General features: G+C 54.2%; 10 protein-coding genes across 10 annotated transcripts; 4 read left to right on the top strand and 6 right to left on the bottom strand.

Moving 5' to 3' along the window:
- Positions 1 to 1,703: 1,703 nt before the first annotated feature.
- CPAR01_08409 (cleft lip and palate transmembrane protein 1) lies at positions 1,704 to 3,804 on the bottom strand (the record flags this gene model as incomplete). The annotated part of the gene is made up of 3 exons (XM_060492677.1): positions 1,704 to 2,845; positions 2,895 to 3,675; positions 3,745 to 3,804. The coding sequence occupies 3 exons, from the start codon at positions 3,802 to 3,804 to the stop codon at positions 1,704 to 1,706; spliced, it is 1,983 nt and encodes a 660-aa protein (XP_060349047.1).
- Positions 3,805 to 6,042: 2,238 nt separating this feature from the next.
- CPAR01_08408 (uncharacterized protein) lies at positions 6,043 to 7,034 on the top strand (the record flags this gene model as incomplete). Its single annotated transcript, XM_060492676.1, has 2 exons — positions 6,043 to 6,292; positions 6,493 to 7,034. 2 exons carry the CDS (start codon positions 6,043 to 6,045, stop codon positions 7,032 to 7,034), a joined length of 792 nt encoding a protein of 263 aa, XP_060349046.1.
- A 684-nt stretch (positions 7,035 to 7,718) lies between these two features.
- On the bottom strand, positions 7,719 to 8,745 carry CPAR01_08407 (proteasome A-type and B-type; the record flags this gene model as incomplete). Its single annotated transcript, XM_060492675.1, has 3 exons — positions 7,719 to 8,363; positions 8,491 to 8,602; positions 8,708 to 8,745. 3 exons carry the CDS (start codon positions 8,743 to 8,745, stop codon positions 7,719 to 7,721), a joined length of 795 nt encoding a protein of 264 aa, XP_060349045.1.
- A 745-nt stretch (positions 8,746 to 9,490) lies between these two features.
- On the top strand, positions 9,491 to 9,987 carry CPAR01_08406 (vacuolar protein sorting 55; the record flags this gene model as incomplete). Its single annotated transcript, XM_060492674.1, has 2 exons — positions 9,491 to 9,746; positions 9,854 to 9,987. 2 exons carry the CDS (start codon positions 9,491 to 9,493, stop codon positions 9,985 to 9,987), a joined length of 390 nt encoding a protein of 129 aa, XP_060349044.1.
- Positions 9,988 to 10,106: 119 nt separating this feature from the next.
- Positions 10,107 to 10,352, bottom strand: CPAR01_08405 (uncharacterized protein; the record flags this gene model as incomplete). The annotated part of the gene is made up of 1 exon (XM_060492673.1): positions 10,107 to 10,352. The coding sequence occupies one exon, from the start codon at positions 10,350 to 10,352 to the stop codon at positions 10,107 to 10,109; it is 246 nt and encodes an 81-aa protein (XP_060349043.1).
- Positions 10,353 to 10,594: 242 nt separating this feature from the next.
- Positions 10,595 to 13,120, bottom strand: CPAR01_08404 (aminodeoxychorismate synthase; the record flags this gene model as incomplete). Its single annotated transcript, XM_060492672.1, has 1 exon — positions 10,595 to 13,120. The coding sequence occupies one exon, from the start codon at positions 13,118 to 13,120 to the stop codon at positions 10,595 to 10,597; it is 2,526 nt and encodes an 841-aa protein (XP_060349042.1).
- A 482-nt stretch (positions 13,121 to 13,602) lies between these two features.
- Positions 13,603 to 17,841, bottom strand: CPAR01_08403 (uncharacterized protein; the record flags this gene model as incomplete). Its single annotated transcript, XM_060492671.1, has 1 exon — positions 13,603 to 17,841. One exon carries the CDS (start codon positions 17,839 to 17,841, stop codon positions 13,603 to 13,605), a length of 4,239 nt encoding a protein of 1,412 aa, XP_060349041.1.
- Positions 17,842 to 17,891: 50 nt separating this feature from the next.
- On the top strand, positions 17,892 to 18,368 carry CPAR01_08402 (uncharacterized protein; the record flags this gene model as incomplete). The annotated part of the gene is made up of 1 exon (XM_060492670.1): positions 17,892 to 18,368. The coding sequence occupies one exon, from the start codon at positions 17,892 to 17,894 to the stop codon at positions 18,366 to 18,368; it is 477 nt and encodes a 158-aa protein (XP_060349040.1).
- Positions 18,369 to 18,844: 476 nt separating this feature from the next.
- CPAR01_08401 (mannosyl oligosaccharide glucosidase) lies at positions 18,845 to 21,449 on the top strand (the record flags this gene model as incomplete). Its single annotated transcript, XM_060492669.1, has 3 exons — positions 18,845 to 19,106; positions 19,158 to 21,124; positions 21,186 to 21,449. The coding sequence occupies 3 exons, from the start codon at positions 18,845 to 18,847 to the stop codon at positions 21,447 to 21,449; spliced, it is 2,493 nt and encodes an 830-aa protein (XP_060349039.1).
- A 2,021-nt stretch (positions 21,450 to 23,470) lies between these two features.
- CPAR01_08400 (uncharacterized protein) lies at positions 23,471 to 24,952 on the bottom strand (the record flags this gene model as incomplete). Its single annotated transcript, XM_060492668.1, has 1 exon — positions 23,471 to 24,952. One exon carries the CDS (start codon positions 24,950 to 24,952, stop codon positions 23,471 to 23,473), a length of 1,482 nt encoding a protein of 493 aa, XP_060349038.1.
- Positions 24,953 to 27,474: the final 2,522 nt, after the last annotated feature.

The following is a 27,474-nucleotide window of genomic DNA, read 5'->3' as shown; positions in this document are numbered from 1 at the left end:
GAATGTGGAAAGAAAGTTTAGGGAAAAGAAAAGATACGAGACAAAAGGACACGGAAACCAGAGCGAAAGAAAAGAGACTGGAGAGTTTGAGAAAGATTGCGTTCGGTCGTTTATTTTCCCTTGGTTGGTTGGTCCCGGTGTGTGTGTTTAGTTGACTGCGCTGGCTGGGCGAAGGAAGGAACGGACTGGATCCAATCTTCCTAACTTCTAAAAGACAAGTATTATGCGGCTGTCAAAGACGGAGGAAGGTCGAGGGAACTTTAGGTTTTGAGGGTGCCTCTGAGAGTGGATGACCTGGTCAGCCATGACTGCTTTGGGCAACTTTTAACTCTTCGTATTGTCGATGACATTTGCAAGGCCCCAACCGGAGAGGGTCCAAGGGGAGACGGGGAGTGCCCTTCTTGTTTGCTTCCCAAATCCCGTCACCTTCCATGAAACCTGCAGAACCACCTCACGTTCATCTTACGAAATACACATTCTGCCTTCACCTTGAATCCATTCCATTCAAACACTGAATTGCGTGGACACGATCCGATCAACCGAGTTCAGGAGAGGCCAAGAGCTATTTGCTATGCAGCTCAGGAACGACGGCAATCATTCTGAACTATTTTCGGTATACAGATCCCGCAATTCTCCACCTTTTGACGAAAGACCGACACTAAAAGGTCTCCATGCCACATGGTCCATAACTCGGGTACTAGGTGGTAGGGGATGAGCAATGGATGCCTAGGTGCTCCGTACCCTACCTTATTACATGCTGACCTTACCTTAAGGTAACGTGCTTAATTACCGTCTACGAATACCAGCACCTTACCTTGAGGTATGAATAGCCTAGTGCGTAAGGTAAGGTGAGGCACCTCAATCGAAGAACAGGAGCAAAGCAGAACGTGGAGCTGGCACCGTCCTAGCCCCAAAACACAACCGTTGGAAGGGGACCTGGCGTCATCCCTCTTCGGGCCCTTCCAGGTTCCCCAATGGAACTCTCTGATAGGCGCGGTGACATACGAGCTTGTCTCTGCCCTACCAGGCACGGGGCTCCGACAGCTGCGAACCCCCCGCCAAGCGACTCTTCTGCCGGGGCCCCTGTTCGGTTCGGGGGGCACTCTTACCTTACCAAGTAGTCTGTCACGTCTCTCAGCGGCATCTTTAGCCGCGAAGCGACCCTCAGAAGAGTTTCCGTGCCGCAAAGGGGGGGCCATTCTTCTACCCGTAGGCCGTGAACCTTACAAAAGGCAAATCAACGATCTGTCCGGTGGGATATTGCAAGCGTGTTGAGGTAGTAATTATACGTATAGAATACGGATGTCTGTTGGATCTTCTGCCCAGATTTTCACTTGACTTGGCTTGTCCGGTCTCCCTTGTACACAGACATGCGGAGCCCCCTTTTCAGCTGAACAGTTGCTTGTTGCTTTTCCTCAACACTTTCTTAGTCGTCTCGTCCTCTGTCCAAGCGTGCATGCGGTACTTTGATGTGCTTTTGCAGATGAGATGCACCATGCGCGAGAGATGTGAATTGCGATGAAGACTGGACTTGATCACATTTGTAGCCTCATGTCTCGACTAGCTATGTCCCATCCATGCTAGTCATTAGGCAGTACCCTGGACACGTAGCTGCCAAGGCTCATGTGTATTACTTGTGCCCGACTCCATGATGTACACGATATTGGCTGCACTCTCTTCCTCAGCCGTATAACATCAACTAATCACTTTCTCTTCTTGGCCTTGCCGGTGTCGGCACCCGTGGCCTTACCCGCCACTTGCTTTACCTTCTCGACAGCGGGGTCGGTCTCAAGTAGCTCCTTGGCCTTGGCCTTAGCCGCATCGTCCTCTTCATCCTCACCACCCTGGCCGAACTCGTTGACACGAGAGTAGTCGATTCTGTAAGCCCAGCGCTGATAGAGGTAGATGAAGAAGATGATGTCGTCGCGGAAAGTGGACAGACGGTGGAGGAACGGCATCTTGATGGTGAATGCAAAAAGGTCGTCGATAAAGGTGTTGAGGAACTTGTAGATCATGGCCTTGCCAGGCATATGTGCAACACTCTTGAGTCGGTAGTTGATGTAAAGCGAAGGAACCATCATGAGGAAGCCGTAAGCATACACCGATCCGACGAGCGTGGCGATGATGTACGAGTACCAAGACTTGTGCGTCTCGTAGACCAGCGAGTAGATGGCGTAACCGATGAGCAGAGGCACACCAGCCATGTACATATACTTGAAGGCAATCTCGTCGTACTCTTTGGTCTTTTCCTCCGTCTCACTGAGCTTGTGCTTGTCCTCGACAACGATCTTAAACGGCAGCAATGAGCCTGCTGGCGCAGCCTTGACGGCAACGTTGACAATGGTGGTGATCTTCCACAGCTCAATAATGATGCCGATACCCTGACCACCCAGAATCATCCAGCTGGTATTTTGCGAGTTGTCGATGAGGTAAAGCAGGATCACGGACTGCATGAAAACGTTCGCTAGGATGGAACGGACCGAGATACCGACGTTATCCTTCTTCTTGCGGTAATGCGCAATGTCGGAACCGAAAGCAAGCGTCTCTAGGATCATGTGCGCAATACTGACAATAATGGTAATGCCGAGGAGAATCGGGTTCGTGTCGCCAAAGATCTCCTTGACCATCTCAATCTCGGAGCCGTCGCCGCCACCGGGCAGCGATCCACCGTAAGCAGCCTGGCGTGCCGACTCCTTCGCACTAGCCTCAATCGCGGCCAGAGTGTTGAATTGCCATGAGCGCATGTTGTTCAAATCAATGTGCAGAGGAACGGACGTGACGGTGTCATTGAGCAGGATCATTTGACTCTTGAGTTGCCAAAAGGTATTGACAAACAGAATAGGGTCTATGGCAGTTAGTTCTGTTCGCCAAGAATAGCGCAAAGGGCAACTTACAATACCAGGAATGCTGGCCGGAGCCATCTCTGGCACCAGTCGGCTCGACATGGAGGAACTGGCGAATTGCGGGATGGGTTTGGCGGTAATCGAGCACTCCAGTGTTGGGGATGATGGAGAAGCTGGCATTCGGGTGGTAGTAACTGGCAATGACGGGCCCAGTCTCCTGTTCCTCGGCCACCTCTTCCACCTCCTCCTCGGCCTTGCCCTCGAGAAGGGATCTGGTCTTGAACTTTTTCTTCTTGGGGATGTACTGAGTGAGAGGGAACGCAAAGTAGTAGGCAGAGGCTGGGTCGTAGGTCTCAACGTGAGGATCGGGCTGGCTACCGGGCAGTGAAACGTAAAAGTGGCCCCAAAGAGTACCATTGTTCTGCACGGAGGGCGGCACCTCGATAGTGGTATCAATGGAGCGTTTTTCGCTGTAGTTGCCAATCTTGAATTTCTCCTCCTTAAGAACAACCTTTTCCGAGGGTGTTTGGGCCAGAGGAATCGGAACAAAGGTGTCGGAAATAGTGACGGTCACGTCGATGTAGCTATCCATTGGCCATATAGGTGCCAACTTGCGCGGGATCTGGCTCCAGGTCGCACCCTCGTCCAATTCCTTGGGGCGGAGCAGGTAGGGCGGAATGTCTTCGGTATTCGCGGGTACGTTGACAACATTGCCGTCGGCATCTTTGACCTGGGTACCGGATTGCGTCTTGGAGAACATGTTGTTCATGAGCAAGTTCATGCCGAAATACATAGAAGCTCCAAGTAGCAGCTTTTGCGTCAAGCTTATGCCCTGCGATCATGGTACATTAGTTCAAGGCCTCTTGGCGCGATTCGCGGTGGGCGTGGGTAAGAGACTCACGCCTTGCTCCTGCTGCTGGCCAGCAGGGCGAGCGCCGGCTGCTGCTGCGGGTTGAGACATCTTGCACAATGCGCTACAATGTCTTTAGAGAGAGGACGTTGAAAATCGCGAAGCTGCGGAGGACAGATCGCGTGCTCGTGAGAAGCGATGCGGGGACGTTGCACGGCGGACTCGGCTACCGATGGCGTATGGCAGCTCGGCTACTGATAGTTGCAATGATAGCAACTCGTCAAGTAGAATGGCAAGTGAAACCGTGTCTTTCTCCGGCGCAGATGCCGAGTATGCCAGCGATATCGGGTGCTGGAGGAGTGAAGTCGGAAAGTCTTCACGGAGATTGGGTTGACATGGCCCCGGAATTTGGAAAGCACTGGATCGCAAACTGGACCCTGGAGGCTGGGTGGCGGGCGGGACAAATTGCGTGCTGTGCGGGCGAATCAACGGCCGAGGCGCCGCCACGATCCCAGCAGAATGGCGCGGTAGGCTTGGGGGGGAAACAGGGGGCCAAGACGCTGAAGGGAAAACAAATGGCTGCTGGAAGTGCAATGTCGATGCTAGATGCACCTGCCAAAGAGGCATTGAACCTCTGTACCTTTGGTGTTCCATCCTTGCTTGATTGGGAAGTAGTGAACGATTGATTGGGTTCCATTGACACCCAGAAAGATCTCTTGCACATCGTATTCTCCATCATCTTGACAACCCGTACACGTACAATCAAACACCAGTCCAATCGACAGCGAACACGGCCTCCCGTGGTCCATTCCGTCCATTCGTCAGCGGCACGTTGCACACGCGGGTGTCTGTCGTTGTCATACCGAGCATACGCGACCGCCCTCGAATCAAGAGACATTCGTCTCTACCCTAGGTACTTTCTCTTGTCTCTCCCAGTTTCCGTTCTTCGTCACCTTTGTCACTACTGCAGCTACCTTCCCAGATCATCTACTCGAATAGTTGAAAGTCGATAGTTCACGGAGAATGGTGCTTGGAACGCTCGATCATTGAGGCTCTTGAGTTTCGATCGATGACTTGAGTCTTCCTGGTTCCCTTTCTTCAGCTCCGGATGGACATCCCCGCGGGACGGACCTAGCCAACCCCAGCTTTAGAGTCGTCGAGGTTGAATTACGCACTACATTGGACTCGGACCTCGCCTCCGACATGTCACCTGGACACTTCACTGGTGCGGGCCAGTCGCAGCGTAACAAGTTGACAAACCAAACACGCAGGCAAACTAGGGTGCCCCCGAACCCATCAGGTCTCGGAAACGGCTGAACCAGTCGAATTCAACAGAGTCGATGAAAAGTGTATCAGACTTTCTACAAAGGTACCTCTCCATCTTAGGGTACAATGTGCTACTAGGTACTAGACCCAGGTCCCGGATCCGTCTTCTGGTTCCCCCGTCACCGTCCCAAGTCCACGTCCATGTCAACCACCGTCACCCGACCCCGTTCCTAATCTCTGGTTTAGCAACCAGCGAGGGGGAAGGGGGCTCTCTGGGTCTGGAGTCTGCTTTGCTTTTCCTCCCCAGCTGGAATACCACGCATCGACTAAAGCCTACACTACTGTACCGGCACTGGAGCCACGGATCCCCGAGCGAACCCTTCGAAGCCATTGATTGTCCCAGCTAGTACGCTAAACCCAGAACTTCGGCCCGTCGCCATGCGCCGTGGCGGTAACTGACATCTCGTTGTCTCATTGCCATCTGTGCTTCCTCTCGCCTCGTCCAATCTTTCTTTTCTTTTTGTTTCTTATTGCCCTTCAGGTGGTTGCTAGGATAATTGATACACCAACTCGCCAACAACACACTTGTCCACTTGCCCTGAGCCCATACCAACCAACAAGACAAACTAGCATCCCTTTCTGGGTCTCGAGAGGAACGTATATAACAGCGCTCTTTTTCACCGCCATCTGCCTATTCCCCTAACTTTCAGTTTCTCTCTTGGGCTCTTCTTCTCTGATCTTTTTGTGGACTTGGATTCGTTTCCCAAAGTCAGAACCTTGAGGAAATACCGCAGAAAAAGGCGGCGTCTTCCGGGTACTTTCTTTCCGTTGTGACTCTTGTCTCTTGGCCGGAACGGAACCTCATACTATCTTTCTCCACAAATCCTCCGTCATCTTCACCTCCAATAACTGCGCCTCTTAGTGTAAAGACTGAGTACCATCTCACTCGCAAACTACTTACTCTAGCATTTTCTCCCTTCTTCAACAAAAATTTCTACCTCGAAGCTCAAGAGCCACGTTATTTGGGAGTTCATCCTATAGTAAAACAATTTTTCATCACAAATCAAGCAAGCAACGAACATTATGCAGTCCGGCGGCCCTTCCCCCCTGCCATCATTCCCGGCATCCCGGGATGGCACACCCAGTGGCAACGGCACCAACACCAACGGAACCACGAATGGTAACACCAACGGCACCAACGGTACCACGAATGGCGTGCAGAAGAGGACCAAGATTTGTGTCTACTGCGGCGCCTCTCCCGGTTTCAAGCCTCAGCACATGGAAGCCGCTCGTGAGTTAGCAAGAATCATGGCCGAGAACAACATTGATCTTGGTGAGTCACTGTCCTCACGCTCCTTATCTCACTCAAACCTGTCGACTCCCCATCTCCATCCACGATTTGGGCAGCGATAAAGTCCGAGTCACTATATAATGACAACATGTGGCGCAACCCTTCTCAGACAAGATGAAACATAGGAGGCAAAACCTCTACCAATGTGTTTCTAGTTCATGATGTACTAACAAACATCTCAGTCTACGGTGGTGGAACCGTCGGCCTGATGGGAGAGGTGGCAAAGACACTCGTTTCCCTTGCCGGCCCGGACTCGGTCCACGGCATCATCCCCGAGGCCCTCGTCAAGTATGAGCGTGACGGCACCTACGGTACCGTCAACAAGGACAACATGTACGTCCCGGACGAGACCGTCTACGGACGCACCACCGTTGTCAAAGACATGCACACCCGCAAGCAGATGATGGCCAAGGAGGTCTTCGCCGGCGGCCCCGGCAGCGGCTTCGTCGCCCTGCCCGGCGGGTACGGCACCATCGAGGAGGTTCTCGAGACGGCCACCTGGAACCAGCTGGGCATTCACGACAAGGGCATCTGCCTCCTCAACATCAACGGCTTCTACGACGGCATCCTCGAGTGGGTGAACAAGAGCGTCGAGGAGGGCTTCATCAAGGCCGCCAACGCCGACATCCTCGTCACCGCTACTACCCCCGAGGGTGCCATCACGGCGCTCAGGGATTACCAGGTCTCTGCGGCCACCTTCAAGCTCGACTGGACCAACTCTTAGGTCATATTGGTAGTCCGTCGGCAATGCTTTCCAGAAAACGGAACTTCATGTGCAGGAACTAGAGACGGAGAAAGACAGATGGCGTGTGCAATGTAAAAGCGGATACGTACCGGAGTCTTGGCGCCCTTTCGTGTTTCCCAACTCCTATACGTTGAGGCTCGGTAGGTGGTCGGGTTGGATAAAATGAAGCGAAGCGAGGAAAGTGAGTCTTGTTTCCTCCATTCCGATCGTTGGTGACACGCGGGATAAGACATTCAAAGAAAGGGGCATGAACGGGGGATCGCTCGGCTATCTATCATGTCACATCGGTGTTGGTTGCACGTATTGTAGTTTGATAGACCTTCATGAGTTACACAACCCAATAAAGCAAACCTGCATCTTCAGGTATCTGTCTCAAGCTCCGGATCATCAGTGAGCACATAGATTGCGTGTCTTCCTGTCTCTTGAGTCATCGGATGCAGCTCATTTTTGGGCCATCGAATCTCCTTTTTGCAGTGTATTGGTACAAGTCTAAACGGGCCGGCTCTGTGCGTTCGAGGACGGTGAGTCTCCTTCCCATAGCCGTGTCCAGTCAGCCAAACCCCCGGATAGGAGGTTGTTTGGCGACGATCCGGCCTAGCCCAACGCAACGCAGCGTAGAAGCCCATCCGCGCATCTTTCCTGAATTCATGATTTCCGCAGCGCTTAGCCGTCAACCTCCATACCCTCACCGCCCTCTTCGCCGCCGCCCTGGCTCTCGCTAGCGGCGACACTGTCGAGCCACTCCTTGACGTCTTGGCCGTCGTACAGCTTGAACGGCTGGACCGTCTTGACACCATCCTTCTCGGTGTAGCCGACGACACCGACACTGGTGTTCTCGACCGTCAACTCGCGGTCCTGGACCAAACTCTCCTTGAGGGCCTTGAGACCGTGTTGCACGAGCTCCTCGCGGGAGCACGTCTCAAAGGCGTCGATGTTGCGCTCGAGGTAGGTGCGGGCCATCTGGCTGCGTGCGCCGATGGCGAAGGCGACCATCTCCTCCGTCATACCACTGGGCTGGAATTCGAAGAGATGGGGGCCGCGCTCGTCGACGCCGGCAACGAGGAGACCGACACCGTAGGGCCGCTTGCCGTAGACCTGGGTGTTGATCTGGGCCTTCTCGCCAATCATGTCGACGAGGGTGCGGAGGGGCATTGAGCGACCGTACGTCATGCGGTGGCCGAGGCACTGCTGCTTCATGAAGTTGGAGAGGACGCGGGCGTCCGAGGTGAGGCCTGCGATGGCGATACCGGAGTGCTCATCGACGGTGAAGATCTTCTTTTGGTACGAGGACAGCTCTTCGGCGTTGCGCTATTGGGGAAAGAATGGCATGTTAGCTTCATGCGCTCTATAGTAAAGGTCCGCGAGTATCGATTGAAAACGGATGATGTAGGGAGAGGCAAGAGAGAGAGGTCCCAGGTATCGGCAAACGTCGTACCTTGATTGCTACTAGAACGGCGTGTGTTTTGCTGGCAATGCCCACTACTACGGAACCCTGCTTCACTGCTTCGGCTGCATACTCGATCTGGAATATCCGGCCTTGCGGCGAGCTATGAGACGTTGAAGGTTAGCACTCCATCTTTATGCTGGCCTTCTTCACGGCGGAGTCGGGGAGACTGGAAGGGAAGGCTGAGGAAGCGGGCCAAACAGCTTACAATGTCACCGAGTCGTTGTCGTAATTGTTTCTGAACATGGCGGGCGTGAGGGGTGATTCGTAGCTTCGTCAGGCGGTTCGGCGGTTTCTGGAAACGGAAGGAACTTGGAGTCTTCGTGTAGCGGGTCGTGGATGGTTGAGGGAGACGGGAGGGAGAGATTCGATCGCGGGGTGGTCGTTGGGCGAGCAGGTCGGTGATGGGAGAGCGGGAGACAGCTTGGTGGATAATAAAGCGTCCCTCCCGCACGCCAGGCCCAGCTCAAGGCAGGTCGAGCTTTCGTAGCACTCTCTCAGCCTGGAGCCAGGTGCCAGGGTGCCAGGTGCTCCGTGCATCCCTCGTTGAGGTACGTACACTTTCCTGCCCCCGTACCTGACCTCACTCACAGCCGGGGTCTTTCCGAGTGGAGACCTTCCACTATTTGCGGTTTGTCATTGGAGGCTGTCCGGCCGCTGGAACAAGGTTGCGCCGTGCGCTGACGACGGTCTTCGTGCGTCAGGCCTGGGACCCGCCATCGCATCGCAACTCAGCCTGCCAGCCTAGCCGCGAACTACTACTCAACCGACACGACCGATTGATCCTCCACCACCACGAAGCTTCCCCACGACTAATCAAAAGACAGCCTAATCGCAAGAAACGATCGTCGCTCGAAGCTCTCAACGGAACTCCCAAGGAAGTTTCGAAGGAATACATTTGCACCCCCGGCGGGGCCGTCTATACCCAGCTCCGACTTCGATACCCGTCCGAAACAAGTAAACCACAGCCTACCTTCCAACGATATTCAAGATGCCGACCGCCGGGCTCAAGACCATCATCGCCCTTTCCTTCGTCCTCGCCGTCGGATTTCTCCTCGTCATCCTCTCCTGCGCCCTCTGGAAGGTCTACTACCCGCTTCTCGTTGTCGCTACCTACGTATTGGCCCCGATCCCCAACTGGGTCTGCTCGCGATGCACCAACCCTGATGACTTTGGCGAGGGTTCCGGCTCCGCCGTGCTGGACCTCGGCCGCTTCTGCACTGGGTTCATGGTGGTTATGGGAATTGGTGAGCTTCTTCTCTCCCTCCCCCCCCCCCCCTTTCCCAACCCCTACGGCTCTTTTGTCTTTGATCATTGCGAGGATCGTGTTGCTGACCATGCTCTTCTATCGCAGCCCTGCCCATCGTTCTCGCCCACTCCGATCTCATCCAGGTTGAGGCCATGGTCATGTCGATAATTGGCGGTCTCCTCATTTACGGAACCATCATCAGCTTTAGCATGTTCTTTCAGGAGGAGCAGGACTTCTGACTAGCGTCGGGAGCAACGACCGGGGACAATTGATACGGCTATGAGCAGGCGATGGGGAAGTAGTGTCAGCAGAAGCAGCAGAAGCAGCAGCAGAAGCAGTGATGGAGGGCATACGCATTTCAACCAAATTGGCGGCAGACGTGTACAGTACGACGAGACGAGGTCGGAAACCATTGTGGCGCTCGGGTTCGGGAATCCGGCAAAGTGGGATTTGGAACGGGGTGCGCTTTACTTGGAGGCTTCACATGTATATCCAGCATCATTCCGTCAGGCGGGCGTTTCCTCTTTTTTCTCGCTTTTGTTATGCAACGACAAAACCATCTAATTCCCAATGACCGACTGCGGAAAACTGATAGCGTAAACATGGATTATTTAATAATGATCTTGTTTTTTCTACTAGTTTCGTGTGGATGATCCGGGTCGTCTAAAAGTTGAGTCTAATACCCGTGAAGGTCCAGAGTCTAATATCCCAGATACGTTGAGGTATCAACCAAAAAATCCCCCTTACCATGAATATCCCCCTTCATGACATAGTAAACGCCAGTAAGCCGATTCCAAAAATTGCGAGGTCCTCTCCTCCCAATCTATCCCCAAATCCCGAACCCGCTCATGCTTCCGCAAAGACGCCCAAAGGCCCCGCCAACTTGGTAAACATCTCCTCCCTCTCACCCTCGGCAGTGCTCAGGATAGTCACGGCACCGCCGGCCCCGATATGCCAGACCTCTCTCGGCTCCGTCTCGCCTTCCTCCGGCGGCGCAGCTTCATCATCCCACTTGAACATAGTTCGGATCGTGACGCTCCAATCCCCCTTTCCAGTGGCGTCCATGTACCCCACCACGCCAGAATACAGACTCCTCTCCCTGTGCTCCTCGATCTCCTGCAGCAGCTCGCAGCTCCGCTTCTTCGGGGCTCCCGTCATGCTGCCCGGCGGGAGACTAGCAGCGAGGACATCGAGCCCCGTGTGCTGACGATCGGCACCCGTCGTCGTCGTCGTCTTGGGCTTCGGTAGCTGTCCGTTGACAATCGTAATCATCTGGAACACGGTCGCGTACTCCTCCACCTTCATCAGGTGCGGCACCGTGACGTTGCCAGAGCCGCAGACGCCGTGCAGGTCGTGGCGGACGAGGTCCACAATCATGAGGTTCTCCGCCTCCTCTTTGGGCACGTGCAGGATCGCCTCGGCCTGCGCGAGCGTGGCGACCTGATTCGACTTGCGGACGGTGCCCTTCATCGGCCGCATGGAGCAGAAGCCGTCGGCGTCGTACTCGAGGAAGCGCTCTGGGGAGCTGCTGATCAGGGTCGCGCCGCCGAGGCGGATGAAGGAGCCAAAGGGTGCGGGCTGGCGGGCTCTGAGCGTCTTGTAGAGCCTCCAGGGCGCAACGTGTGCGGATTTGTTTTGCACCTGTTCTGAAGACAGGTGTCCGTTGGCGAGGCCGTTTTGGTGTTCATTTGTCGAGCGTCCGGGTAATGTGATTGTCGTCTGGTCCGTCAGGCACAGCTCGTAGGACTCGCCGGCGGCGATGAAGTCTTGACAGCGCGAGACCTTGCCTTCGTACTCGTCGGCGGCGGGGACCCGAATAACGGGCCTCGTAGCTACCGTCGAAGCATCCGAACCGTTGACGGTGGTCTTGCCCGGTGACTGCCAAAAGTGGGACGTCTGCAACGATGCCACCACGGAGTCGATCCAAAAGTCGGCATTGAGTTTGCGCTTCTGAAGGTGCTGGACATGCAACAAGCCCTTGACGTGATCGACCACAATACTCTTAGTGACCCAAGCGAAGCACAGGTCAGGCCTCTGATGCCCTCTTTCAGCAGCCACCTCCACGTCGATCCCCTTTAGTCCCATCTCGTACGTAAGGTAGCCCATGAAGCCTCCTCGGAACGGTGTCTGGAGCTCCCCCGAGGCCGGGATGCGTCGCTTCTCAAGGAAACCGGAGAGGAGATGCCAAATGTTCCTTTGCGACCCGAAGGGGACAGTCTCCACCAGGTCGACGGGCAGCCCCTGAATCGATGGGATCCGGGCCGTGGCGAAATCGTCTCCCACATGATGCTCGATTCGCAGTGACTCCTCCACATCCAGAGCAATGACGCTAAATCGGCCCCGAACGTCCGCAGCTCCCGTCGCCATGTTGCTCGAGTTGGACGAATCCAAAATGATGTGCTCCGTCCTGCCACTCTTTAGTATCTCCACGATATCCGGCACCTTGATGTTCGCCGGAAGGCTGATGGTCTTGTATCGGTACTCGCAGTCGAGTCCGACAGTCGCCAGGGGCGTAGGCATCTCCGTCCACTCGAGGATCGGGGCGTTCCCTCGCTGGGCCGCGGCACGGTTCTCACAGAGGAGACTCGGCTTCACTGCGTTCCTTGCCAGGAATCGCTCTCCGGTCAAGACAGTCCTATTCGCCTTCGAATTCCACGCCATGGCTTCGCGAAGCCAGTTGCTGATGACCGCATGACCTGCCGGCTGGGTACATACAGACTCTGGGTGGTATTGAAGGCCCCAAAAGGGTTTGCTCTGGTGCTTGACCGCCATGAGGATTCTCTCGCGGCCGCTATCCCTTTCTTCATCCACCCACGCCAGAGGCAACAGCTCAAGAGCTGTCTTCTGGGTATGCCAACGGCACTCTGCCCAAGTGGAATCTGGGATGGAATCTTGTCCGATGTCGGCACAGAGGCTGTGATAGAGGGTTGCCTTGAACTCGGAGACGCCATCAAAGATGTCCTCGGCACACGTCGCTTCAGGTTTCTCATGCTGAATAGTGCGAACCATCCCGTGCAACCCGCGTTGAAGCCTCCTTACTTTACCGCCCGAGCTGAGGACGAGGCTCTGGAACCCAAGGCAAATGCCAAGAACCGGCAGCATATGCTCATCTTGCAATCTCCAAATACATCTCATGAGCCCAACATCCGTTTCATTCTCGGGGGAGCCAGGCCCAGGTCCGCAGACCACTGCATGATACCGTGATAATTCCCGATGAAAATCGACCGAGAAAGTCGGCGACTTTTGGTCTAGCAAGGGCGTATCAATCGGTAAAACGTGTACATCGGCGTCAAGCAACGTTGTGAGAAGGGATACGATATTGTTCGTAAAGGAGTCGTACGCATCAAAAAACAGAATCTGAGGTCGCGTCATCCTTGGTTATTAGTGAGATTCCGGATTTTCCTTTTAAGACGACGACAGCGACAACCTCGAATGCAACGCTCGCAAAACGGGAATGGCTTGACCAAAGCTTGTACGGCGGAAACGGATCTCTTTGGGTTGGTAAAAAGGCCCGCTGTCGGCTAGCACCGGAAAGCGACTCCCTAAGGAAAATTTGGTGGCAACAGCAGAAACGAGAAGGCGGTCAGACCCACGCATGAATCGCCCGTGAGCCCTTTGTTCGGGACGCAGGGATGAGCTTAATTCGATCGCCGGGCTGATCGAGGTATCCCTGGATTGGACCTTGCTTGAACCCGTCGCAGCTAGTCAAGAATTGGTAGCGGCTTGAGTCGTCTATCAAGAAGTCAATTATCTACTTATTGGAGGCCGCTGCGATCGCCAACTCCACCATGGTGTGAATCACTTCTTCTACATGTCCACCATCATACAGTTCGTCATGTGAATAGCTCGAGTCGCTAGTCCTGATCCACCACCTTGATGATACAGGGTTGCCTTGAGTGCCATATGCGCCTTTCCTTCGCACCAATGATCGCGTTGAGCATCGTCTGAGTGTCCGATCGCTGTCGGCTCTCTTGTGTCTCTTCCTGCTCCTTCTTTCCCTTTGGCTCTTCCCAAATCTGGTACTCCTCAACGGATGCCCCTATTTCGAACTCTCCTCGACAGAGTGCCATGGCCTGAATCTCCACTTCTGTAGTCGCCTTGGCCGCCAACAGCGGAAGTGCCTGCTGTAAGGTACCGTTCCAGGCAAATTTTCGCGTAAAGTCCAATGCTACGTTCAACGGACGGTGGCATAAGGCTGGCATCAGTCTCAACATCGGATAGACTGGCTTGGCTGACCGATTGGTGATACCAATCTTGACCTGGACAAAGTTGTCGACGAGTATCGTCTCTTTGACCATTTCGCCTACAGTTTGGCCCGAGTCCTGTACCGATATTTCGATGCCGACATCATCAATCCTGAGAGCGTCCATCATCCTGGGTGAAAGCCTAATGGTTCTCAGGTCTATGTAACCGCTTCGCTTTGGGCCAGATACTGTTTTCCACCTGGCTGTGAGCGTTTCCAGTATTTTTTCCCTCATCCAGAATGCTTCGCGATTCGAGCGTTCCATGTCGGGCGTAATCTTGCTTGTGCTCACAACAAATTGCCGCTGTCTTGATGGGTTGAGTGCCGGGATCGATGCGTGAGGGTCCTCGAGGTAAATGCGCCGTAGGGGAACGATAACGCGACTGGTGTTCCCCGGGAGAACGTGTTCCTCAATCACAATACCGTCCTCACCATCCATTTCGACCTCCATATTGTTCGGCCAAGCATTGCGCAGATCCATAGACAAAAGACAATATTCATCTGCCAATGTCGAAGGATCAACCTTGGACTCCAGGTTTGTAAGACTGAGAAGCGGCTTGGGTACGGGTCCGCTGAGAGGCAGGATATCGAGTCGCGTGAGCTCGACGCTAGCATTTACAGTGACCGTCAACTGCAGCGAGACCTGCCGGGTATGGAATTTGTCCGTCACTTCCTCGGGAGGCACTCCGAGATGGGCATAGTCGATCTGAATGGCAGCGTTCGTCAACCCAGGCTTGCCTAGGATTTCGAAATCAAATGTGGCAGTGCCTCCTGGAGCAATGTATCGCTTCTCCGGTTCCTTCTTGTTCAACCTTCGAAGACCTTGGCGTCTCATCAGAATGTATTCGTATTCGTACAATTCGGCTGGCGTAGCATCTCTGTTGTTGATGCCTGCCTGCAGCGGTCCCTGCGTGGAATCTTGGAAAGAGAAAAGCATAAAGTCCACTGGAGTTGTTTGGGAGAGATTCTGCAACGTGACAGAGAACACCTGTCTCTCTCCCTCGAGCACCATGACGGAAGCCTGGGGTAACGTTGTCGACTTGACAATAACAATAGGCTGTTTAGGGATGACATTCAATGCGACACTCTCTACCTTCAGCGGTTGGCCAACAAGGGCTCCTGAGGCAAGGGTGGTTTCCAAGGCTTGAAGTCCGGTAGCCTTTACCTTGACATCTGCTTGCGGCGTCCATGGCTGTTTGAATATGGGGAATCGTCTCTCGCGACAGCCGCGGACACGGATGATTGCGCCTGTTACCTTCAAGGCACCCGGTCCTTTTGGTGTTCCCGAGACTTTGAGAATCTGTGTTCGGTACGGGCCAATAATGGTGCTCTCAAAGCTCGATTCGAATTCTGCGCCGCTGGTGTCCAGGCGAAGGCTTTCGACATCCACCTCGATGTCATATGGGTTCTGAAGAGTAACTCTAAAGGTTGCGGGCTCGTTCGCAACGAGAAGGTGGTCAGCAGCTTTATCGGGCTGCTTAAGGAATGGGTTGTATATAAAAGGATTGACGTCTTGAGAAGTTCTCGCAGTTACTGCTCCAGGAAGTGTACTCTTGGCATGCGGGACCGGAATTCTGGTAATCGGAAGTGGTTCTAAGGCGACGCCACGGACGAAGAACTCGTCCCAGTACTCCGCCGCGAGCTGATTAAGGCCTAATCTTTTCGCGAGATTCGATGTCTTTGAAATATTTGTGGCGAGCCGGGTCTGTTCGTCGCGAGTAATGACCGGTGATGCATCTTCTTTGCGAGGGCCAGGGGCAACTCCTGAGCCAGCGGTGCGAAGCAGATCACTGGAGAACTTCAAAACACCATTGAAGTCAGGCAACGCTTCAGAAAAGTTGATGCATGCTCTCAGTATGTTCAGCTTGACACTGGTGAACCCAAAGAATCTCGCAGCTGCCTGTCCCCGAATTCTATCGATGACAGCAGCGTCCGAGTCCTCTGTCGAAATGGCATCGTCTGCGGGTTGTTTCTTCATGTCAAAGCCGACAACACCGTAAGACTTGCACAAAAGAGCCAAAAATGCCTCGATTCCCTGTTCAACGTCGCCTTCGCCCAGCTCGAGTGCGACTGCGCTATTACTGTGCCCGTTGGCAGCATTCAGAGCTACCAGGCCTGCCGCAGGGTGTATACCCATGTCTGCAGCACCACGAGTGCGCGCCTCAACCAGTCCGCTGATTAGGACGGAAACGAGTTCTCTGGTTACCATTGCTTTCTTCCGATGATGACCGAGAGGTCCAAGAACGGATGCGATTCCTGCTAGAATCGAAACTCTATCTGCGATGGTGAGAAGCTCCGACGAAGAGGCAGGAAACGCGCGGAAGAGAAATGTGACGATTGACTGTCGGCTCGGGACAACGGTCAACCGGGGCGAGGTCGTCAGAGGGGTCGAGGGCAGTTTTCCAAAGATCATGATCTCGTAGGCACGCTCTCCGAGCTTTCCGTCAGCAAGGTGCAAAGCAGACAAAATCTTGGAGAATCTAATTGTCGTCTCCGCCAGGGGTAAGGGAGGCAGATGCTCAGCAGATATACGAGAATACAGCCCGGCGATTCGGTCCAAAAGGTCTGGAAGTATAATCTGAAGGTTTCGAATATGCTTGGGCTGGCCTGCATCAGTTGGGGTCGCTGCTTCTAGGGCAGCATATGTAGCAGCCGTAGATTTGTCTTGTGGGGGCAGGCAAATAGACGGGACCTGAAAGTCGACCTTGACCCAGCCTAGCAGCAGTAGACAGAGAGTGATCAACTCGAGTGCCTTGCCATGCCATATGTGATCGTTTATCGATTTGGCTACTGTTGCGCCATCTATAAGTTCTTTCAAAGCATCGGTCCAGCGACCTGCTTGCAGATACAAAGACCCCATAAGGATCTTGACTCTGCTTTTGCCTTTCGCTCTGAAGCGATCGTTGAGACCACCGGGGCCGAAGCCCTGCACCGAAACTCGATCTGAACTTTCTGACCTGAAGTGGTCTCCAGCACCCGGCCTTGCATTTCGGTCAGGGGTCGAAGAGTCACTACTCATGCCGGAAGTCAAATCGTCAAAAGTGGTAGGAGGGTTCGACAGTCCGCTTTTCACAGGAGTTGACGGCCGAGCGGGCGTTGAGTTGCTCGACGATACAGCCGAGTTGTGCTTCATAGGCGCAACCGGCATAGACATGCGATTCATGTGCCGATCTGGAATACCACTGGTCGAGCTCGATCTCTGCGGACCAGGAACGAATTGAGATGCCCTCTTATTTACCGAACCAGAATCATCTGCGCCCCATGATGCGCCGTTCGTTTGTCTACTTGACTGAGACTGTCCGGGAGAATCGATGAAGTTCCAGGCTTCAAACGACTTGGCCAGTCTTGTCATTTCCGCCAGGAGCTGCGACGTAATGTCGCACATTATAGTTTTCATGGTCGTCCGCTTGCACTCGTCCGGCGGTGGTATAGCGATGAGTCCCTCGGGTAAAGGTACCGGGTTCTCCTTCGAAAGCGCATGGTCGAAGATCAGCACTCGGTGAACCAGTGCCCTTCCGAAGCGGTCTCTCAAGTCCTCCAACTCCTGGTCCAGCGTTCGGATGTTTTGTTCGGCAACGGTGGGCGCATTTCCAGAGTGTCTCTTGCTGAAGGTGACTCGGCTGAGTTCCTCTCCGTCAGCGATTGCAATAACCGCTAGGGGTTCACGGTAGAAGTCGAACGGCGATAGCGCGAGATGCGAAGGTGGGGGGACGTGGGTTATGAGTTCGTAGAATACGGCGCCGTCAGGGAAGGCCAAAGGGGAAAACATATCTACAGATTGACAGTCAGTATGAGGGTTCTTGAAAAGAATGTGGGAAATGGAAGGACGTGCTCCTGTTTGGCCGCCCATCAGGGCTGACATCCCGCAAGGAGACGACATGTTCAGGCCGCAGGCGTTCAATGAAGGACGAGAAACGATCACTTCTGATTTGGCCCAGGGGTAGAATCAATGCCTTCACCCTCGCGGGAGCGATGGGTAACAGCGAGTCCAAGCTCATCCTAGCATATGTATCTCCCGTCCAGCATCTTCAACTCAAAGTATGTTGCGGGCGAGCTATGTGGCCATATCGCGATGGTCTCGTGCGTTTGGCGCCACACCAGGAGAACACGGAAGTGCGCGAAGCTCGACAGGTGGCTTCTGAGGTCGTCAAGCTGGTTATGCGATGGCTATATCGTGCGCGTTTCCGTGACCAAGCGCAAGGCTGGGCTGCAGGTCGACAAGAGCTACTTGATGCAGGTGAACAGTGGAAAGGAGCATGTACCAGTGAGGTAGAGAGAGGTCAGAGTGGATGGGAGGGAATTGACATGCAGCCACTGGCAGCAATTGACGGTGTGCGACTCGGCAGGGGGGGGCTTTCAGTGGAGGAAGTCAAGTAGGCGCAACATTCCATTCCCCAAAGGCCCAGTGGAGTACATTGGGACAACCGACAGTTGCTGAAGTTTCAGGGATCGTAGCAGCTATCGACAACGGGGTTGACGCTAAAACACCCGCCGCCACACATAAGCTGGCCCAAGCTTGACATGCTCCAAGGGGGTTGATTGGTTCGTTTGGCAGCCGACGTCAACCAAGCTGTCAAAGCCACATTTCACCTCAGCCTCGATCCGAGCTCCATCCCAGGCAGCTTGCGAGTCGTCCAACGTGTTCACTCCAGCAGCGTTGGCCAGAGGTACATTGATACTTGCCTCTTTCTCATCTTACACCCGACTTCGTTCACTTCTCTATTTCAGACCTGACATTACACACACAAACTGACGCACACAGCTTGGCAATTTCACATAGCTGTTGTGTGAGTGTCAGATTATTCCCCTCAGAGCTCCGATGAGCGTTGAATGATCATTCACACACCGCAAAGATGGCCCGCATAACGCAATTGGCCGTCTTCCTCACGCTTTCCCTCTTCAATACCTTTGGGGCACAGCTAGCCCTTGCGGCGGAAGATGGTCCCGGCTCGGCTTCAATCTTGACCTCCGAGGTCGGCCGCCTCAACAACGAAAGCTTGTTCTGGGGTCCTTATAAGTCGAACCTGTACTTTGGCGTCCGCAACCGATCCCCCAAGAGTCTGTGGACTGGATTGATGTGGTCCAGAGTCGACAACTACCAAGACGTTCAGCAAGGTATGTTGTATACCGGCGTCTTCATACATATGTAAAGGCTTACAAGTCTAGGTTTCCGCTACACATGCGAACAGCATGAAGGCCTTCATGGCTATGGATGGGACGAGTATGATGCCCGGAAGGGAGGCATCCAGTCTATCCACGACGAAGGCAATCAGATTGACATCACCACTTCGTTTGTCAAGGTCCCCGGTGGAGCCAACGGCGGTAGCTGGGCTGCAAGAATCAAGGGTGTTCCGAGAGAGGGTGCACCCGCCGATCTGAAGACCATGATCCACTACTACATCGCCGAAGACAACAGCGAAGCAGAGCTCGCATTCTCCGGTGAGAATGACCCCGCTGGGTTCGACGGCGACGTTGCATTCGGAGGCTCTTCCCAGGAGCTCGGCAAGTATAAGCTGGTCATCACTAAGGGAGAGGGCAAGCACCCTTCCAGCAGCCACGATTTGTCCGAAAAGAGACACCCCGATCGCACGACGGTACGATCTCTGACAGTTCCTGAGGAGCATCAGTGGCAGGGCAAGGGTGTTGTTTTCAACCTCATCCAGGAAAGCGTCAAGTTTGTCCAGGAGAATTACGAGATGAACGAGCCGCCTCCGGCATACCTCACCTACCAGATCGAGAACAAGCCCGGCGAAGGGAACACGCACGTCGTCCAGAAGATGTTTGAGGGAGCTTTTGAGTTTGACGTCATCTTCTCATCTGCCTCTGCGGGCCCCGAGCTCACAAGTGCCGATGTCACGCGCGAGATCAAGTCGGTCACCGAGTTCTTTGGAGAACGCTTCTCTTCCATCTTCAGCCTGAAGGCCCCGTTCACTGCCGACAAATACAAGAAGTTTGCCAAGAGCATGTTCTCTAACCTACTTGGCGGCATCGGATACTTCCACGGGTCTCAGCTGATTGATCGTTCTTACGCTCCCGAGTACGACGAAGAGAACGAGGGCTTTTGGGAGGAGACCGCTGCTGCCCGCGCACGCAAGCAGCAGGAGTTGGAGGGCCCGTATGAGCTCTTCACGGCTGTTCCGTCTCGCCCCTTCTTCCCTCGAGGATTCCTTTGGGACGAGGGTTATCACCTTATCCCCATCGCCGACTGGGACATTGACTTGACCTTGGAGATCGTCAAGAGCTGGTTCAACACCATGGACGAAGACGGATGGATCCCTCGCGAGCAAATTCTAGGTCTCGAGGCTCGGAGCAAGGTACCCGAGGAATTCCAGGTCCAGTACCCGCACTACGCCAACCCTCCCACTCTTTTCCTCATCATTGAAGGCTTCATGGAGAGACTGCGCAAGACCAACGGTAGCCAGCCCGCCGAAAAAGAGCATCTCGGCCCTCAGGCCTCCCTGCAGACCGCCCACTTGGACAATGTCGAGCTCGGAGAGGAGTTCCTCCGAAGGCTGTACCCGTTCGTCCGCCAGCAGTACGACTGGTTCCGCAAGACTCAGCGAGGAGACTTGAAGACCTACGACCGCGACGCGTTCTCGAACAAGGAAGGCTACAGATGGCGCGGCCGCACCGAGACCCACGTTCTCACGAGCGGTCTCGATGACTACCCTCGTCCCCAGCCCCCTCACCCCGGCGAACTCCACGTCGACCTCATGTCCTGGGTTGGATTGATGACCAAGTCGTTGATGAACATTGCCGACGCTCTTGGCATGGCGGAGCAGGTTGACGAGTTCAAGGCGACTCTGAATGCCATCCGCCGCAACCTGAACGACCTCCACTGGTCCGAGAAGGAGGGCTGCTACTGCGATGCCACGATCGATGCTTACGAAGAGAACACCCTCGTCTGCCACAAGGGCTACATCTCGCTGTTCCCATTCTTGGTCGGTCTTCTTGAGGCCGACGACCCCAAGCTGGGCAAGCTCCTCGACCTCATTGGCGACGAGGAGCACCTCTTCAGCCCCCACGGCCTGAGGAGTTTGAGCAAGCAGGATGAGTTCTATGGCACGGCCGAGAACTACTGGAGAAGCCCCGTGTGGATGCCAATCAACTACATGGCCGTCTCCCAACTGAGAGTAAGTCACACCGACCCATCTCCTACCGACAAGAATCACCCATCACTAACAAGTACCACAGAACGTCGCCTCCCAAGATGGCCCTTACAAGGCCAAGGCTGCGGACCTCTTCACCCGCCTTCGCAAGAACCTCGTCGACACCGTCTACAACAGCTGGGAAAAGACGGGTTTCGCCTGGGAGCAGTACAACCCGGAGACGGGCGAGGGGCAGCGCACCCAGCACTTCACCGGCTGGACGAGCTTAGTTGTCAAGCTTATGGCCATGGAGGAGCCCAGCAAGTCTGGCGGCGGCAGCGGCGGCGGGCACGTTAGGGACGAGTTGTAAATCACGTACCTTGTTTGTTCGTCACATCACACGGAAACGCGCGCATCGAGGAGAGGCAATGCATGTACGAAGTAAGAAGAGAGCAAAAAGGGAAAAAAGCATAGAGTGATTTTCGGGCGGCACGCTGGTTTGAGAAGCCCGTCCGGGGAATGAGATTATGCAAAAAGGCCGGTCTGTTCGGCTGGCTTGAATTCGTTGTACATGCAAGGTCCCTTTTTTTCCAGGTCCCTCGAACGTGTTTCCGAAGAAGGACGAGATGCTTGGTTCGGCCTTGCCGGATTTTGAACTTTGATAGTCGCATGTAAGTGTGAATGTGTGTGGTGTGCTGACAATTCTACGTTCGGCCGAGGAGCGTAAGCCCACAGATACCAAAAAGGAAAAGGGGATATGTAAGCCGTCCTCGACTCAAGTCAGCACACACACCATGTCTGTCCCTGTCGACCGAATCGAGCAGAAAGCGACGAGCGACGGCAAAAGCATTCGCGTCCGTCATCGTTTCGACATTGTCGGCTTCTGCCTGACAGATTTGGCTACGTATCCTTCCCATCCAAGTTTCCTAGGTGAGACCATCCATGTATAGTCCTTTTCTCCAAGTCTGGACAAACGCGAAGGGTCCCCCTTTCGCCGCACATAGACATCAATGACGACTCGGAACGCGCAGCTCATGAGAAAGTTATTCCCGCTGCGTCAATATCCGTAGACGAAAGCACCCTAAAGCTCCGGAGTCAATTCCGCCTCAGGGGGGCTAAAACACGTCGTTCAACACACGGGACCGCCCGCGTAGGAGCGAGCCGAGTGAAGGATCCAAGACAAGAAATTCTTAGTGATACCCCGAATCCGCCTGCCAAGCCCTCGAGAGAGGCTCCTCCTTAGCAGAACTCTTGGTCCGTGAGTGAGTAATCCCTGGGCTTAGCAAAGTCCTAAGCCATGCTACCACCTCCCTCCTTCCTCGCATAGCATTCTTAGTCTATCTGCCGTTATTTCTTCGCACCTCGTCGGTTCGATGGTGAGGAGGGCCGCGGACCCAGAAATGGTTGCCGCGGGTCCGCAGACCTCGGCGGCCGCCCGACGTGAACTTTGCTAAGCGTGGTACGTTACACATGATTTCCCAAATTTGCCATGCAGATACACACCTACACGCCTCCGTGTCACACTCCAGGTTGGCTCTATTTCCCTTTTCGGAGATCTACAAGGCTGGCAAAGGGGGGGGGGGGTTGACGAGGGACAGAGTTGCTCTATTTCTTACTCACGTTCCACAACCACGAGGTCTCTCTCTTTGCAATTTCCCGCCTTTTCCTGGCTCTGGTTGCATTGCATTAGTAGGCTGTGTATGTGCGCCTCTCCTACTTTCGCTGACCGAGTGGCAGGGCTGTTGTGGAACCCAAGTCTTGGCTCGGTGGTCAGCGCCAGACCAGCAGGAGAGATGTTGATAATGGTGGGTAGGTGGTGGTTACATGCAGGTCGTAAGGCTGGTGCGGCTCAAGTGAGATATCCTAAATCAGGTTAGCCTCTGTGTTTCCAAACCAGGCAGCCGTGAATTTGGGACAGGAAGGTGTGTGGATGCTTCATATTCCCAAGCCTTTCTTGGACGATTTTAGCTTATGTCTCGTGGCGTTGGGGATTCACTAGGGGCTGTGAAGCATGATGTACATACCTTATTTACTTATTATCCTGCCGTTGCTGATTGCTCGGGCGAATAGTAGATACACGAAGTATGTACATCGAGCCTCTTAGCTCATGGGCGTGTAAGTGATGTATTAGCTAAGTGAAATAGGACTATCGACTTCAAAGTCGATGTGGAGGCAGTGAGCAGATGGACACCGACCGACATGTTGCTAGGCTTCCCCTGGTTCGTGCTTTCAACTGCTTCAGAAACCCGTTATCACCGTTACTTGTTCTCTTCTCGACTCTGAGTCCATCAGCATACCCCAACCGACGTTGTCAGTACACCACTACTGACAACACATGAGCTTCTCATGACGGTCAGCCGAAATTCCTTCCCCTGCACACCCTTTTCTGCGTTAATGAATGATCATATGCTCGGGTACCACCGGAAGGGGTATGTCGGCCGTCAAATTTATCCCCGACCCCAGGAACCTTCCAGGTCTCTTCTGTTCCCAAACCAGATCCTGCATCCACAACAAATCGATGCCCACCGCCGCGAAGAGCCGGCGCGTCGGTTCCTCCATTGCCGCAACCATGTTCTCATTCCCGGGCGACTCGCATTCGCTCACCCCAATGTGGATGAGCTTGAGATGCGGGAAGCGGGTGGGTGCCACGTCTGCTAGGTACTTCAGTGTCCCTGACATGACATAATGAAGATACCGAATCCTAAAAACGCGAATCGATGGCGGTAGCAGCGATGCTAGTCTCGCTTCGGGAGCATAGGGCGTGACGACGTCCCGGATTAACCGGCAGTCGAGCGAGAGTTCCTCCAGAGCGCCGCATAATCTAAACCGTTCGCTGTGGCGAAATTTGACATCCCACAGCTTCATGCCATGGTGCGGCTTGAGGTGGTAGGATATGTGAAGGCTCTTGAGTCGGTTTTGCACCGGCTTGAGGGCCCTTCGCCAGGAGCAATCGTAGTTCTGGTTGGTGATTTCGAGGCGTTCGAGACCAGGCAGACATGTCAACAGCTCCTCCAAGTGAGGATCCCGCATTCCCGCAATCGATAGGCTCTTCAACTTTGTCAAAAAGTCCTTCGGGTTTTTGGTCGGAAGCGTGCCGCGCTGAAGAATCCAAAGGCCTCCCGTGCTAGCATGGATAGATTCCACGTTGGGAAACATGTTCTGCATTCCGGCGAAATTGATATAGAGTGTGCATTGCCTGGATAGGCCGACTATGACACCCAGACGACGGATCGAGGGCATTCTCAGCCCCAGCCAGCTTTTTTCGGGCCAGATGGGGTCGTGGTCACTGTAACTGACGAGAAGACTTTGCAAACGAGGACATGACTGGATAGCCGCTATCAAATCTGGAACTTCGCCTTCTAGCATGCTGTAGTCCTTTATTGGCGTCGGTGGCTGTGGCTTCCTCGAGTGTTCAGCGTATAATGTACTGGCAGCTTCCCACACTTCGGGGGGCACTTCTGAATCCGACACACTGCTGTCGGAGCTGGAGGAGTCCGGTGAGGTTAGGCGATAATTGATTTCCAGGTCCCAGCTTGCAACCTGCATAGCATCGACGTATGAGGCCAAGTCAGGTCGCTGTCGGATGGTACGGGTGAATTTCTGAACCAGGTTCGGCTCGGGGGTATTTCTGATGGGCCTTTGCCTGGTGATAACTGTCTGTCTAAGATGCATGTTTCCCGTCGCATAATAGTGGTACAAGATCGGATAGGCTACCGCAGATATGCGTCTTGAGATTCTGCAAAGGAAAGCCAATGCTCTCTTGTCGTCTCGGACCTCTTGTGTATCTGCGTGAGGGAAGCCGGTGGGGTCTCGGCAATGCATACAGAGGTAACTCAGGGTCATTTGAAGGATCTCGACAGGTAGAGACTCCATTGCGCAAAATTTCGACTCGTCGCGGGGCAAAGAAGGCAGTCAAGGTCAAGAGAGGTGAGACGGCTCGTGGAAGTGGAAGAGAAATTCTGAAGAGGATAAGAGAAAGAGAAGATGGACGAGATACGGGTGAAACTCCTGACCCAGTAACCGTACGGCACAGGTACCCGAATCCATATTGACGGCCCAGCATTGTGTTGGAGCATCCTGTTGGTGGCGCTGGTTATTATTTGTTTGTTTGTTGATTGTCACTTGGCAAACAAGATTAAACGCCGGGATTGGAAGGACAAGGACGAGGACGAGCCGTCGCTATCGCACCTATCTGAGGCGACGTATTTTCTGTTGCTCTATCCTTTCATACATTTTCAACACTATCGTCACTTGGAGTTTCCGACACGATAGTGGCTGATTATGGCTAATGCTCGATGGTAGTTGAATGTAGGCGGGAAGGATTTGGGTTCTAACCACTGGAAGTCCAGACGTTGGAGGGGGAGGATTGGATGGGCCGCATAGAAGGTCCGGGCGCCGGCCCCTAGCAAGGACCTGCCTCCTTCCCTTGCGTACCTTGAAAAGTGCGAACCTCTGCTGTGCCTTCCCGTTTGAGGGGGCGCAAAGCTCAGACCTTTTGCTGCCCACGTTCTCCTTAGTCATCCCTCCGTACGGATATCTAGGTACTCACGTACCTTGGAGGGAAATCAGGAAAGGAAGGCCCCATGGCCCCCAACTCCCATCCCGGCGGCGGACAATGGGTGAAATGTCGCACGTGGCTTCGAGCGCACCCGGGCACTGCAACTTCAAAGTTCCTTAGGCAGCTGCTTCAGGAACATCAAGCGGCCCCTTTTGGACCCCAATATCCCAGTCGCATCCCCGTTCATCTCGTCCCATCTTACGGATACGCCTTCAACAACGACATGTCTTCAAAAGTAGCCTTTACGGAGTACAACCATCTTATCAGAGGCAATGCGAACATGTTGGCACTCAAAAGATACACGAGAACCGCAGAGACTAGTCTGCCCATTGAAAAGCCTGATTTAGACTTTGCAACAGGGCTCAAGGCACTATTGCGCTGCATCCGCTGACTCACAGTGGTTTCTATTATTTCGAGTCGCTCGAAGGATCATGGGCCTGCACCCGAGTACACCTCTTTGCCCGAAACACGAACCTTGCGGCAATAGCAGCCGTACTCTGTCATATCCGTCGCCCAACGCTACCGATGCGATGCACCTCTGCAATCACAACTGCCAATGACTTCACACTTCGGTCTTGTCCGATCCCTGATGCGCCCTAGACCGTCTTGAGTATTCTCGGTCAAGAGACTCAAGCTGGACCACATCCGTTTCGGCATCACACACCAGACATGATGACTACAGCGACCACTCGATGCCTTGTCGACTGAGGCCAAAGGATCTTAGGTCATCTCCAGGTGCGGACCAGCACCGCCTTCTGCCGTCTCTCCGGATGCTCCACGGGGCCCCCACGGAGCCAAGGCAGTCATTTGCTGCGAGCACTGAGCGGAGTTTCCGGCATCACCCATCTTCATACGCTTCCATGCCCGTGATTCAATGCCCGTCACTTCGCGATGCCTCGCGTTCGTCGTCACATGAGATGTCTCACAAGGCGATTTCATATACAGGTACCTACGACACCGGTGACTCTTTCGCCTGCTCACCTGCAGTGTCGATCACTGTCGGGGGAACAACCGCCGGTGTCTTACCAATGACGGGATCAACGGCCACGACCGACCCGTCCGCTGCTCACCGACCATAGGACTCAAACACCGAGCAGCTCCGGAGCTTTGTAATTACTACGCCTATCCAAAGGTAGAGACATACGGGCACCGCCGGAGGCAGTCGCAGCCTTCACTGCAATCAACGAATCAAAATTACACGGGTGACCGTCAAGCTGGCTGAGGCGGTTAGATCACTTGCCTGTCTCATCGGTTAGTTGCTCAATGGAGATGCGCTGGTTGCCCTTATGTCAGCCTCCATCCCCTCCAATCGACCCTCTACCGTGGCCCACCTTCGAGCGTCTTCAGTCCTCGCTACTCAGAAACTCGAAAGAAGAAGAACATTTGCACTGCCTCCAAGATGCTGACAGAGACATACCCTGTGGCTGCTACGCGATCTCATCCGGGCCGACCTGAGACGTCTCTCTAGGCAGGCTAGGCTGGTGCTTACTTTCCTCTGCACAGGTGGTCCCCTTTGGTCTACTCAGCCCTACACATCCGACCTCTTCCCTGTCGGCGCCTCTCCCATTCGCCAAACAAGACTTGCTCACAATCTTTTCCTGTCTCTTTTAGCGCATCGACTAATCATGATGCACCAGTCCGTGTAACCAAAACCCGTCGCCTTGGATTTCGTCCCTGTCCCTCTTGTTTCCAAAAGTTCGGAGGACGAGCCAGTGAGCCACACCCTTGGCCCTCTGACGACCAGAAACGGAAATGAGCCATTGATATGACAGCCTATTGCGGAGCTGCTGGGTTACTTACAGGGAACTGATTTGAGAGCCACATCTGCCCAGATCAC

Source organism: Colletotrichum paranaense, assembly GCF_030867605.1.
Source record: "Colletotrichum paranaense strain IMI 384185 chromosome Unknown Scaffold_6.1, whole genome shotgun sequence".
NCBI lineage: Eukaryota > Fungi > Ascomycota > Sordariomycetes > Glomerellales > Glomerellaceae > Colletotrichum > Colletotrichum paranaense.
Note: the sequence above shows the minus strand (reverse complement) of the source record. Positions and strands in the feature narration are given on the sequence as shown.